The sequence below is a fragment of the Vicia villosa genome, linkage group LG4 (genome assembly GCF_029867415.1).
Source record: "Vicia villosa cultivar HV-30 ecotype Madison, WI linkage group LG4, Vvil1.0, whole genome shotgun sequence".
In the NCBI taxonomy this organism is placed as follows: domain Eukaryota; kingdom Viridiplantae; phylum Streptophyta; class Magnoliopsida; order Fabales; family Fabaceae; genus Vicia; species Vicia villosa.
In genome coordinates this window covers 23,574,454-23,589,796 of record NC_081183.1, presented here as the reverse complement: position 1 = coordinate 23,589,796, position 15,343 = coordinate 23,574,454, and the positions used below count along the sequence as shown (strand labels likewise).

Genomic DNA, 15,343 nt, shown 5'->3' with positions numbered 1-15,343 from the left:
TTCCAGGCAATCCAGTGTAACGAAGAAGAGAAGGTGATCTTTGCTACCCAGAAGATGAAAGGACCAGCTCTTAGGTGGTGGAATACTGCATCTACCTATTTCACTACTCAGGAGATCCCTAAAGACTAGCATCATTTCAAGGCGGCATTCCTGGAGAAGTATTTCCCTAATAGTGTTCGAACCCAAAGAGAAAGAGAATTCCAGAATTTCAAGCAAGGCAACTTGTCTGTTTCTGAGTATGCTGAAAAGTTTGAAGATATGGCTGATTACTCACGACAGGCTGTTTATGCTCCTGATGAGTTATGGAAGATTGATCAATTCTTGATGGGTTTGAGGGCCGACATTGCTCATAGTGTGTCCCAGAGGGAGTTTACTACTTATGCTGAATGTTTGAGGCAATGTTATGTGGCGGAGAACAGCCTTAAGAGGGTGCAAGAGGAGAGGAACCAGAACAGGACTAACTACAGGGAACAAGGGAAATCTGCTCAACACCTGAAGCCCCGTGGTTTTCCACCAAAGAAGAAGCAAGGATATGGCGACCAATCGGCTCAACCTCCTTATTGTCACAAGTGCAAGAAGAAACATGCTGGAGAGTGCGAGCCTACTACAATTACCTGTTTCAGATGCGGTGAGCCAGGTCACAAATCCCCGTTTTGTCCAAAGAAGAAAGATCAGGAGAAGACTACAGGTCGTGTTTATACCTTAGATGCAAGAAAGGCCAAAGGAAACAACAATCTCATCGCAGGTACTTGTTATGTAAACAATCAACCCTTATGTGTGTTAGTTGATTGCGGAGCTACGCATTCCTTTATCTCTACCGAGTGTGCTTACCGACTTGGTTTGGAAGTTACTCCCTTACCCGACCCTATGGTCATTTCTTCAGCCACGGACGATACAGTGGAAGCTCGACTGATTTGTAAGGATTGTTCAGTATCTTTTAATGGTCGTGACTTTCCGATTGATCTAATTTGTTTACCTCTTAAGAGACTCGATGTCATTCTTGGAATGGATTGGTTGTCTCCTAATTCGGTGTATATTGGTTGCAAGGAAAAAGCCATATTCATTCCTGCTAAAGAAACATCCTCCGATGATGCAATTACCAAGTTGATTGAAGGTACGATCAGCGCGGTCAATTATCTCTTTTCACAAGAAAGATCTTTTCTTTTGGTTCTTTCCGAGGAACCCTCCGTGAGGGTGGTATTGTCGGAAATACCTGTTGTGTGCGAATATCCTGATGTCTTTCCTGAGGATATCACTTCTCTTCCTCCGGAAAGGGAAGCGGAATTCTCAATTGATCTTATTCCTGGCACTGCCCCAGTTTCTATCACTCCATATAGGATGTCTCCTATTGAACTCAGAGAACTGAAGAGCCAGCTGGAAGAGCTTCTAGTTAAGCATTTTATTCGGCCCAGTGTTTCTCCATGGGGAGCTCCTGTTCTGTTGGTGAAAAAGAAGGATGGGAGTATGCGTTTGTGCATCGACTATCGTCAGCTGAATAAGGTCACTATAAAGAACAAATACCCCTTACCGCGGATTGATGACCTCCTAGATCAGTTGAAAGGAGCCAGTGTGTTCTCGAAGATTGACCTCAGGTCAGGATTTCATCAGATTCGGGTTAAGAGCTCAGATATACCTAAGACTGCATTCAGGACTCGGTATGGTCATTACGAGTTTTTAGTTATGCCTTTTGGTGTGACTAATGCTCCGGCGGTTTTCATGGATTATATGAATCGAATTTTTCAACCGTACCTGGATCAGTTTGTAGTGATCTTCATTGATGACATCTTAGTGTACTCACGTTCTCCGGAAGAACACGTCGAGCATTTGCGGATTGTGTTGTCTACTCTTCGAGAGAAGCAATTGTATGCCAAGTTCAGTAAGTGTGAGTTTTGGTTATCCGAAGTAAGTTTCCTTGGTCACGTCATCTCAGGAGGAGGCGTGGCAGTGGATCCTTCTAAAGTAGAAGCGGTGGTGAATTGGGATCGACCGAAGAGTGTGACAGAAGTCAGAAGTTTCCTGGGTTTGGCAGGTTATTACCGGAGGTTTATCATGGGATTCGCTAAATTAGCCTTACCATTGACAAGACTTACCCGGAAGGAGGTTGCATTTGAGTGGGACTCAGAATGTGAGGAGAGTTTTCAGAAACTTAAGGAGAAGTTGACCACTGCACCTGTACTGGTGATTCCAGACCCGGACCGATCTTACGAAGTGTTCTGTGATGCTTCTAAGAGAGGTTTAGGCGGAGTATTGATGCAAGACGGTAAAGTCGTGGCTTATGCGTCTCGACAATTGAAATCTCATGAAGAGAATTACCCTACTCATGACCTTGAGCTTGCGGCAATAGTCTTTACACTCAAGGTATGGCGTCACTACTTGTATGGAGTTCACTTTGAGATGTTCAGTGATCATAAAAGCTTGAAGTACCTCTTCGATCAGAAAGAGTTGAACATGCGGCAAAGGAGATGGATGGAGTATCTTAAAGACTTCGACTTTGAACTGAAATACCATCCAGGGAAGGCTAATAAGGTAGCAGATGCCTTAAGTAGGAAGGAATTTCGGGTTGCAGAGTTAATGATGTTAGAACATGGATTACTAGAGAAGTTCTGGAACCTCAACCTCCAGTTCGATTGGACACCCAATGGTGTACTAATTAGTAACTTGAGTATTCAGAACGAACTGCGGGAGAGAGTCCGAGTAACTCAAGTATATGACGATCAATTGCAAGCAAGTGAGTATATGCCCGACTTTAATAGAGCGCCTGATGGACTCCTTTTATTTAAAGGAAGAATGTGTATACCGGATGATGATGAACTGAAACGCTTGATCCTCGATGAGGCACACAAGAGTAGATATTCTATTCATCCTGGATCGACAAAAATGTATCAGGACTTGAAGAAGGATTTTTGGTGGCCAGGAATGAAGAAGGAGATTGCAGAATATGTGGCACGGTGTCCTATCTGCCAACAGGTTAAGATTGAACATCAGCGACCAGGCGGGATGTTACAACCATTAGAGATACCGGTGTGGAAGTGGGATTCTATCTCTATGGACTTCATTGTGGGACTGCCCCGTACTCGAGGCGGATACGATTCTATATGGGTAATAGTGGACAGGTTGACTAAGTCTGCTCACTTTTTACCTGTAAAGACGACCCACAAGGTGATGCATCTCGCGAAACTTTTCATAGCAGAGATTGTGCGGTTACATGGTGTGCCATCCAGTATAGTGTCTGACCGAGATCCAAAGTTCACTTCGAGATTCTGGAAGGCATTCCATAAGGAAATGGGGACTAGATTGGATATGAGTACTTCCAACCATCCGCAAACTGACGGGCAAACAGAAAGAACCATTCAGACGATAGAAGATATGTTAAGAGCTTGTATTCTGGAAGAAGGTGGGAGTTGGAAGGATCATCTACCCTTGGCAGAGTTCGCATATAATAACAGTTACCATGCCAGTTTGGGTATGGCTCCCTATGAAGCTCTATATGGGAGAAGGTGTCGATCTCCTGTATGTTGGGCTGAAGTGGGAGAAAAGAGTATTCTTGGACCGGAGATTATACAAGAGACTACTGAGAAGGTCAAAGCGATTCAAGATAACCTTAAGAAGGCCCAAGACCGACAGAAGAATTATGCGGACAAGCGAAGAAGACCTTTGGAATTTGAAGTTGGAGACCACGTGTATTTGAAGGTCACCCCGAGATTGAGGTTGGGAGGACCGTTCAGAACGCGTAAGCTGAGTCCGAGATATGTGGGACCCTATCAGATTTTGAGTCGGGTAGGCGAAGTGGCGTATCAGTTAGCATTGCCACCTTCGTTATCCGGTCTGCATGATGTGTTCCATGTGTCTCAACTCCGAAGGTTCGTGCCTGACACTTTTCACCCCATCCTCCCAGATTCTGTTGAAGTAGAGCCAGATCTCTCCTATGATCCCCAACCTTGCGGTATTTTGGAGCATGCTAGCAAGTCCCTAAGGAACAAAGAGATACCTCTCGTGAAAGTATTGTGGGACGAAGCACGTCCTGAGGAAGCTACGTGGGAGCTTGAGTCAGAAATGCGTGAATCCTATCCTCATTTGTTCTGGTAGGTTTTCGAATTCGAGGACGAATTCTAATTAAGGGGGGGAGAATGTAATACCCTATTTAATTCTTTTTAGAAAAATATTAATGATGTTGGTTGAGATAGAACTAGATGGCAAAATGGGCATTATGATTTAGTTAGAGGGCAATTGTGACATTTTGCTCACCATAAGTTCTAAGGCTTGTTTGGTCCCTCATTTTGGTTCCAAAACAGATTTTTGTGGGAAGAAGTTTGGAAGCGTAAAATAAAAGAGGAGGAGAAGAGAAGGAAAGCCACTCCAAGAACTCCAACCCTTGCATGTTCAAGAATCTGTCCCAAAGCTCTGATTTTCGTCCAAATCTCCCTTACTCCAGCTCTACTTCGTTCCCCTAAGGTGAGTCCATAGATAGAAAATGGGGTTTGACTCATTTGGGAACTTTTGGGGTTTAAGGGTTTTGAGAAATTAGGCTTAGATCCTTGCTAATAACATGCTTTGATGTTGTTGATTGCTTGTTTACACTGTATGTTGGCTGGATATACTCTTAATTCGTACATGCAGGTGAAATCAAGGGGTTAAAGTACCCCAGAACAGAACTGATGAGTTCTGCATTTTTCTGTTTCTGCTATGAGCCGCTAAGCGGGCTAAGACCGCTAAGCGGTATTGGGCACTTTTCCAGAAATTCGCAGTTCCGCTGAGCGGGCCCGGTTTGCCCGCTGAGCGGAGGATGCTGTTGTGGAAAAAAAATAAATATCGCGAGCCCGCTAAGCGGACGTGAGGCCGCTAAGCGGGAAAACAGTTGTGGTTCGCCACTGGAAAGCCCGCTTACAGGCCGCTAAGCGGCCAGTGCTGGGCAGAATTTTATTTTTCCTTCCCCTGAGGGCAGTTTCTGATTCTAAACGTAACCGGACCCCTCCTTGATTATTATTATGCATATGAACGTCCGGAGAATGGTATTTTATGACACCCATCACCGAAAATCCTATTCATTTTATTTATGTGGAATATTATACATAATGTTGGATAGATACATTCCATAAATCCTTGACTATACAATTGTGTTTGATTTCGAATACTTTTGATAAGATAAGTATGAATCTATATTGATGTCCAATGTTTTGGTTGAACATTCGGATTGACTTGTGTTATGATATTACACGTGATATGTGTGCGTATGCTTGAATCGGAGTGGCCGGGGGTTAGGTTGGGATATACTTCTTACTATGATGTAAGGTATTATCCTGGACCACGTGGTCCGTGGAATAGTCCGATGTTATGATCAGAGGTCGCGCACCTGAGCTACCGTGGTAGTGTTCTCACGAGTGCCGTGAGGGGCCTATACTCATTGACGATGACACTTTTGTGCGCACGGTATGGTGGGGCTATGTAGCCATGTAGGCAATTACATAGTGATTGTAACTCACCTCTAGTAAAGTCATGTAGACTAATACTAGGCTTTCGCCCGGTGGGACCATGCGTCAAGGTGGCGGTTTGTACTCGGTGTAACCCACTAGCGTGAAGGAGGTTAACGGGATAATGACGCCAATTAGGCCAGGTCATGGTACGGCCATTTAGGCTTGTGGACTCGTTTAACCCTCTTGCAGTGAGCTTGTACAAGTCCCTTGACACTAGGCATGGGTGGACTCATCGAGGGTGCGTTCATTCCATAATCTAGCCGAGGTTTATTACACTTCTTGATTCCCCGCATAAGGATGCGGGTTTTGCATACTTGTTGTGATATATTTGTGTGTTTGTATGTGATGAGTCCAATGGTGGATAAATCATTTGGTTGCTCCGTACTTGTACCGGATGTGAGGATTACCCGAATCCATGGCGGATTCGTTTGCTTTGCATGTACCCTTTAGATCCGAGTGGACTAATAGGATAGGCGGGCTCACTGAGATTTAGTAATCTCATCCCATTCCAATTCTATCTTTTTCAGGTGGTTCAAGGCAGGATCGTGGCAAAGGCAAGGCGGATTAGTCCTTTGGCATTGATGCTAGATACTATCTTTTGTTCGCATTTTATGCTTTTGTAGTACTTTATTGGATGTTGTACTATTTTGGATGTATTATCACTTTGGCCATGATACATTCGGCTCTTGTACCTCGAGCTTGTTATGTTTTTATTACTATCTTTCCGCTGCGACATTATGTAATCATTGTCTTTATGAACCATATATAATACTTTATGCATATTATTCTAGACAAATATGTGTAGGGTGTTACATTTCTTTTTCTTTTAAAAGAATCGCTTTAAATATAAGTTCTAAATTAAAATCTCTACAAATCTTAAAAAATAAAATAATATCAAAATTTCCCTATTTAATCTCTCAAAAGTTAAAACCATATATGTGTTGTTCGACTGGACCAAATTAGGGTCCCTCCGAATCTTTATGGGAATTTCTTTGACAAATTTAAAATTGGAATCTAGAAATTTAGGATAATGATCAGCATATTAAATATGTAGTTATGAAGTCAATTTTGACCCTAAAATTTGTAAAATTTGAGACAATATTTAGAATATACACATAAATTTGGGAATTGTTATTAAAAAAAGTAATTTAATTCCAAATCTATGTGAAATATTGGGACACATTCTAGACGACTAATATAATAACTTTAACTACAAAAGTTTAAAATTTTTATAAAAATCCAATTGTTGAGTTAAATCAAAAATAATAGTTTTGTTTTTTATTTAAAACAAAATACTTCAATATGATCAATCAAATATTTCAAAAGGACACTAAAAACATAAATGTCTTCCCCACTGATTATAGAGAAACCCAAATCCTTTCTCAGTCAAAACTTCTTTATAGACTACAAATATCTAGAAACCCAAAATTACTCTTTCATGAATTCTAAATTAAAAAATTACTTTTGATGAATATGTATATAAAATTATCCACCTTTATTAATTACAATAAAATAAAAATTTAACCTTTATATAGGAAGAAAAGTATTAAACAATGTTAACTACATTGATAGACTACAAATATCTAGAAACTCAAAACTACAATTTCATATCATTAGTAGATAGAAAGTTTAACTACATTGATATTTGACGATATTAGTTGAGATTCTTCTCATATTCATTCAAAGTGGCTAGCATTTCATCCGTAAGAGTAACACTGGTGCCGGGATAATATGATTTTGTTTCTTCCCATGTGAGATCAGAAAACTGATTGAGGCCAGCCGTGTGACTATACTTTTTCATTTTATTGTGTTCAGTCATCTTGGAATAACAATCCGCAAACAATTTGAACCTGTACTTCTTTTCATCCTCTAAAGAGTATGCTTTGCCGTATTTCTTGCACCAATTTTCAAAGATTTCACCGATATCCGAAGCAGATTCCTTATATTACCAATTAAAAATACATATAAGTTAACTCATGATGTAACGCATATAATATTTCAACAAAGAAAGTGAATCACAAAATTAGTACTTCAGTTGCATAATATATGAAGAAAAATTAATATATCATATAATTCGATAGATGAGACAAATGTTTTATTAACATATATTTTATGTCTCAAGGGATTTATAGCAAAAAAAATTAATTTTACTCTTACGAAATATTAACCAATATATTACGATTCAAGTTTGTTGGGTGTATTGAATAACATACATTGTTTATTATGAGAAAATATAAGGTTACAAACTTTGAAATTGAGTAATTCAACAAGTTGTCGGAATGTTTATTATGAGAAAATATAAGGTTACAAATAGGGTATTTATCATACACATTGAATCAAAGTCTCACAAATATGTATCAATCAAATATCCATGTATTAATTGTCATCCATTATACCATTAATGAATTAATTGTGTTGGAAAATAAATTATGATATTATGATAATTGATTTTGTTTTATATTGCAATATAATTTAGAACAAAAAGGGATTTTATATAAATTTGTATCAAGTATTGAAATGAATTTCCAGAAAATTTCATATTATTATTTTAATATTATATAAATTTTATCATTAATAATATATCAAATTTACCCAAAATTTTAAAATTATTTATGACGACACACTAAAGTTGTGGAATTTTTATTTAAGAAGGAAGTCACTCTGATTTACTTTAAATTGTTAAAAAGTTATTCAAATTATTTAAAAAATAAATAGTTTTCATAAAATTCATAACTTACTCACTCTTTAATATCAGATACAATCTATCTCCAATTCTCCTTTCGATTGGTAAACATATTATTAAAGATTAAGAACGTTGTTTATACCTATACAAATAATTAAAACCTAGTTTTCTTTATTTTACCTCACAAACTGTTACTTAATTTAGGCTTAATTGCAACTTTACTCCCTCTATTTTGTCTTTTTCTTGATTTTGATACCTCTATTTTAAAATCCATAATTTTGGTCTCCTTTTTAAGTTTGATGTTCAATTTTCTTCCCTATATTTTGTTTTTTATGGAAATTTAGTCCGTATTTTGGTCGCTTTTTCAACAGAAAGCTCAGAAGGTGGCCAAAATCGGGGTTCTAAAAACAGGGGGAACCAAAATTGAAAAAAAAAGGACAAAATAGGCGGATCAGAGTTGCAATTAAGCCTTTAATTTATTTTAAAAAATATTATTTAGAATTCCTCCATATCTTCAAAATTCAATCAAAACCAAAACCTTTCTTATTTTGGCTTTCAAAATCTTATTTTAGCTATTTCACAAAAACAAACAAAATGGAATCCCTTGAAATATAAAATTCCAAAAAGTTATCTCTGATTTTTAAAAAATTTAACAAAATCAAATCTTACTTATTTTGTCTCTTAAAATCTTACTTAAGTTATTTCATAAAAAGTATTTTGAAACCATCCGTATATAATTTTCTAAAAAATACTCTACAAAATTGGGAAAAATGAATTAAAACCAATCTTTTCGTAAAGCCCGCAAAGTATTTTAGCCCATTTCATTAAGGATATAGGATTCATGAATTAAGTTGTTTTTTCAGATTAATAAAATATCTTTCAAAATCTTATTTAAGATATTTCTTTTTCTTTTAAAAGAATCGCTTTAAATATAAGATCTAAATTAAAATCTCTACAAATCTTAAAAAATAAAATAATATCAAAATTTCCCTATTTAATCTCTCAAAAGTTTAAACCATATATGTGTTGTTCGACAGGACCAAATTAGGGTCCCTCCGAATCTTTATTGGAATTTCTTTGACAAATTTAAAGTTGGAATCTAGAAATTTAGGATAATGATCCGCATATTTAATATGTAGTTATGAAGTCAATTTTGACCCTAAAATTTGTAAAATTTGAGACAATATTTAGAATATACATATAAATTTGGGAATTGTTATTAAAAAAAAGTAATTTAATTCCAAATCTATGTGAAATATTGGGACACATACTAGACGACTAATATAATAACTTTAACTACAAAAGTTTAAAATTTTTATAAAAATCCAATCGTTGAGTTAAATCAAAAATAATAATTTTGTTTTTTTATTTAAAACAAAATACATCAATATGATCAATCAAATATTTCAAAAGGACACTGAAAACATAAATGTATTCCCCATTGATTATAGAGATACCCAAATCCTTTCTCATTCAAAACTTCTTTATAGACTACAAATATCTAGAAACCCAAAATTACTCTTTCATGAATTCTAAATTAAATAATTACTTTTGATGAATATGTATATAAAATTATCCACTGAAGTTTGAACCTGTACTTCTTTTCATCCTCTGAAGAGTATGTTTTGCCGTATTTCTTGCACCAATTTTCAAAGATTTCACCGATATCCTAAACAGATTCCTTATATTACCAATTAAAAATACATATAAGTTAACTCATGATGTAACGCATATAATATTTCAACAAAGAAAGTGAATCACAAAATTAGTACTTCAGTTGCATAATATATGAAGAAAAATTAATATATCATATAATTTGATAGAAGAGACAAATGTTTTATTAAAATATATTTTATGTCACAAGGGATTTATCGCAAAAAAAATTAATTTTACTCTTACGAAATATTAACTAATATATTACGATTGAAGTTTGTTGGGTGTATTGAACAACATACCTTGTTTACTTCCAATAAAAAAGAGAGAAAACCTTGAACTGTACAAACTTTGAAATTGAGTAATTCAACAAGTTGTCGGAATGTTTATTATGATAAAATATAAGGTTACAAATAGGGTATTTATCATACACATTGAATCAAAGTCTCACAAATATGTATCAATCAAATATCCATGTATTAATTGTCATCCATTATACCATTAATGAATTAATTGTGTTGGAAAATAAATTATGATATTATGATAATTGATTTTGTTTTATATTACAATATAATTTAGAACAAAAAGGGATTTTATATTAATTTGTATCAAGTATTGAAATGAATTTCCAGAAAATTTCATATTATTATTTTAATATTATATAAATTTTATCATTAATAATATATCAAAATTACCCAAAAATTTTAAAATTATTTATGATGACACACGTAAAGTTGTGGAATTTTTATTTAAGAAGGAAGTCACTCTGATTTACTTTAAATTGTTAAAAAGTTATTCAAATTATTTAAAAAATAAATAATTTTCAAAAAATCCATAACTTACTCACTCTTTAATATCAGATACAATCTATCTCCAATTCTCCTTTCGATTGGTAAACATATAATTAAAGATTAAGAACGTCGTTTATACCTATACAAATAGTTAAAACCTAGTTTTCTCTATTTTACCTCACAAACTGTTACTTAATTTAGGCTTAATTGCAACTTTACTCCCTCTATTTTTGTCTTTTTCTTGATTTTGATACCTCTATTTTAAAAGCCATAATTTTAGTCTCATTTTTAAGTTTGATGTTCAATTTTCTTCCCTCTATTTTGTTTTTTATGCAAATTTAGTCCGTATTTTGGTCGCTTTTTCAACAGAAAGCTCAGAAGGTGACCAAAATCGGGGTTTTAAAAACAGGGGGAACCAAAATTGAAAAAAAGGACAAAATAGGCGGATCAGAGTTGCAATTAAGCCTTTAATTTATTTTAAAAAATATTATTTAGAATTCCTCCATATCTTCAAAATTCAATCAAAACCAAAACCTTTCTGATTTTGGCTTTCAAAATCTTGTTTTAGCTATTTCACATAAACAAACAAAATGGAATCCCTTGAAATATAAAATTCCAAAAAGATATCTCTGATTTTTAAAAAATTTAACAAAATCAAAACTTACTTATTTTGCCTCTTAAAATCATATTTAAGTTATTTCGTAAAAAGTATTTTGAAACCATCCGTATATAATTTTCTAAAAAATACTCTACAAAATTGAGGAAAATGAATTAAAACCAATCTTTTCGTAAATTCCCGCAAAGCATTTTAGCCCATTTCATTAAGGATATAGGAATAATGAATTAAGTTGTTTTTTCAGATTAATAAAATATCTTTCAAAATCTTATTTAAGATATTTCTTTTTATTTTAAAAGAATCGCTTTAAATATAAGTTCTAAATTTAAATCTCTACAAATCTTAAAAAATAAAATAATATCAAAATTTCCATATTTATTCTCTCAAAAGTTTAAACCATATATGTGTTGTTCGATTGGACCAAATTAGGGTCCCTCCGAATCTTTATTGGATTTTTTTTGACAAATTTAAAGTTGGAATCTAGAAATTTAGGATAATGATTAGCATGTTTAATATGTAGTTATGAAGTCAATTTTGACTCTAAAGTTTGTAAAATTTGAGACAATATTTAGAATATACACATAAATTTGGGAATTGTTATTAAAAAAAAGTAATTTAATTCCAAATCTATGTGAAATATTGGGACACATACTAGACGACTAATATAATAACTTTAACTACAAAAGTTTAAAATTTTTATAAAAATCCAATTGTTGAGTTAAATCAAAAATAATAATTTTGTTTTTTTATTTAAAACAAAATACTTCAATATGAGCAATCAAATATTTCAAAAGGACACTAAAAACATAAATGTATTCCCCACTGATTATAGAGAAACCCAAATCCTTTCTCATTCAAAACTTCTTTATAGACTACAAATATCTAGAAACCCAAAATTACTCTTTCATGAATTCTAAATTAAATAATTACTTTTGATGAATATGTATATAAAATTATTCACCTTTATTAATTACAATAAAATTAAAATTTAACCTTTATATAGGAAGAAAAGTATTAAACTGTAACACCCCATACATAACTGACTAGTATATTATGCATGAAACATTAAAAATTGATATTGAGTACATACAAAAGCTATAGATATAGAAAGATCCATAATACAATACAACATGAAATTCTAATTAGAATTACAGAACATTTGTCTTCAATGGATCTGCACAGCGGAAAAAGAGATCTGACGAGGTCTCCGAGCCATCACCACTTCCAAGTCTTCAATCCAAACCTGCTACTAACCAACCACTACTAAACTGTACCTGGAAAAAAATATAAGTTGATTGGGGTGAGATTACTAAATCTCAGTGAGTCCTCCTATCCTATGGGTCCACTCGGATCTACAGGGTACATGCATCAAAACCGAATCCACCATTGATCCGGGGTCTATCCTCACATCCGGTACAAGTACGGAGAAAACAAGGAATCATCCACCATTGGACGATTAATGCAGATATATAATTGTATAAGCAACCAAGTATGCAAAACCCGCATCCATATACGGGGAATCCAGAAGTACGTTAATACCACTAGACTAAGTTACTAACACACCCTCGGTGGGTTCACCCATGCCTATTTGTTAAGAGACTTGCACAAGCACCCTGCAAGAATGATTAAATGGGTTCGCACAAGCCTACATGGCTGCGAGATGACCTTGCCTAAGAGGCGACACCGTCCCATTAACCATCTGTACGCACGTGGTGTTAACGGCAAGTGCAACACGCCGTCTCGACGCATAAGCCCATCCGGGTAGGAACCTAATGATGTAGCCTACATGGCATCACTAGAGATGGTTTACCTGTTATGCGTAGGCTTACTTAGCCGCATAACGCCATCATACCGAGCACGCGAATGTGTATACACCAAATGAGTAAAAAGCCCCGTACGACACTCACAAGCACACTGCAACGGTAGTTCATGTATGTGCCTTTGGGATCCATGATCAGGGCAATCCCACGGACAACTCTAGGACCCACGGTCCGAATCGTAACTTAGTACCTGGTCTACTTCGATTCAGCATACACACATATCAAGCGCCAAAACACGCAAGCACACAATCCCAATTGTTTAACCGAAACAACGGGCATTAATAGAACATTCATATATAATCACAATGTGGTATCCATATTTCAACATAACACAGCAGTTAGGAATGATGTAGTTAATTCAGTCTAACTATACATAATTCACATGTTACAAAATCAATACACCCATGATCATATAAAACCTTAGTATGTACACATACTCGATAGACTAGTCTCACTAAGAAGGATTCTTATATTATTAAATCAAATATTTTGGTTTAGGGACCAATTTTATTAGAAAGTACACGTCGCTAGCTTTCCAACGATATAAAGTTTGCGCAATTCCGATACCCGAGCCGAAAGTTACGAATTTCTGAAGTTTGCTGATTTTTTCCTCTGCGCCTAGGGTATCCGATTACCCAGAGTCCAGTAACCGATTACTGGCCCTAAAACAGCTCAGAATTGCATTTTTAGCAGCGTAATCGGTTACCCAAAGACCCGTAACCGATTACTCTGCATCAGAATATGTTTTTCAGCATTTTAAGGGTTCTAAATCCATTCCAACTTTAATTTAAACCAACCCAACATGCGATAACATTCTAAATCATATTTCTAGCTACACATATCCGAATATAACAAGTAAAGAAACATTGATTATCAACATGCAATTAGAATTACACATCAAAAGCACACTAGCATCATGGTTCCTTAATTATCTCTCAAAATCCCAAAACCCCAATTACAACCCTTGCATGCAAATTTCCCAAGTTTCTATCTAAAGGACTCACCTTGGATTAAATGGAGGTTAAGATGGTGTTCTTGCTACCATTGCATCTCCCTCTTGCTCAATCTTCCATCTCCATCATCAAGAAATCCGTAGCTCCCCATAACACACATTCAGCATGACTGACACAACTTCAAGCTCGATTTTCTCCTTCAATACAACACCTATGAATACGAATTAGTATACCAAATCGAAGAGAATTTTGTCAGCTTTCCGAAAAGTCCTAATTCGTCTCAATCGGAGTTACGAGGAGGGAGATATTACCTTTTTAGTGGAGACTGTACCCAAGGTGCGAAAATAGAATTGATGAAGATGAACATAAGTTGTTATTCTTCCTCTCTTGCTCTTAAGCCCTTCCAATAAATGATTATCCCCCAAGACATGAATTTATTCAACCAAACATGTCTTAAGGACCATGCAGCAAGGTCTTATGTTCAATATGCCCTTCAACTATGTCGCTATTACAAGTTTGCCCTTCTAGTTGGTTTTTAACAAAACACTTGGATTCCAACAACTTGGTTCCTTAACTTATGTTCTTAAGCTTAGAGAAATATGGATATTACATTAACAATGTGAAGAGAGTAAACATAACAATTTCATATCATTAGTAGATAGAAAGTTTAACTACATTGATATTTGACGAGATTAGTTGCGATTCTTCTCATATTCATTCAAAGTGGCTAGCATTTCATCCGTAAGAGTAACACTGGTGTCGGGATAATATGATTTTGTTTCTTCCCAAGTGAGATCAGAAAACTGATTGAGGCCAGCCGTGTGACTATACTTTTTCATTTTATTGTGTTCAGTCATCTTGGAATAAAAATCCGCAAACAATTTGAACCTGTACTTCTTTTCATCCTCTGAAGAGTATGTTTTGCCGTATTTCTAGCACCAATTTTCAAAGATTTCAACGATATCCGAAGCAGATTCCTTATATTACCAATTAAAAATACATATAAGTTAACTCATGATGTAACGCATATAATATTTCAACAAAGAAAGTGAATCACAAAATTAGTACTTCGGTTGCATAATATATGAAGAAAAATTAATATATCATATAATTTGATAGAAGAGACAAATGTTTAATTAAAATATATTTTATGTCACAAGGGATTTATCACAAAAAAAATTAATTTTACTCTTACGAAATATTAACCAATATATTATGATTGAAGTTTGTTGGGTGTATTGAATAACATACCTTGTTTACTTCCATTAAAAAAGAGAGAAAACCTTGAACTGTACAAACTTTGAAATTGAGTAATTCAACAAGTTGTCGGAATGTTTATTATGAGAAAATATAAGG

General features: G+C 34.9%; 1 protein-coding gene across 1 annotated transcript; it reads left to right on the top strand.

Moving 5' to 3' along the window:
- Positions 1-258: 258 nt before the first annotated feature.
- On the top strand, positions 259-2,530 carry LOC131596893 (uncharacterized). The gene is made up of 3 exons (XM_058869627.1): positions 259-1,920; positions 2,098-2,358; positions 2,513-2,530. The coding sequence occupies exons 1-3, from the start codon at positions 259-261 to the stop codon at positions 2,528-2,530; spliced, it is 1,941 nt and encodes a 646-aa protein (XP_058725610.1).
- Positions 2,531-15,343: the final 12,813 nt, after the last annotated feature.

Bases quoted from the DNA above. Each gene is read 5' to 3' on its own strand.
- LOC131596893 (XM_058869627.1), top strand. From the start codon at position 259: ATGGCTGATTACTCACGACAGGCTGTTTATGCTCCTGATGAGTTATGG. The intron at 1,921-2,097 runs GTCATCTCAGGA...CTTACCCGGAAG, and splicing joins AAGTAAGTTTCCTTGGTCAC to GAGGTTGCATTTGAGTGGGA.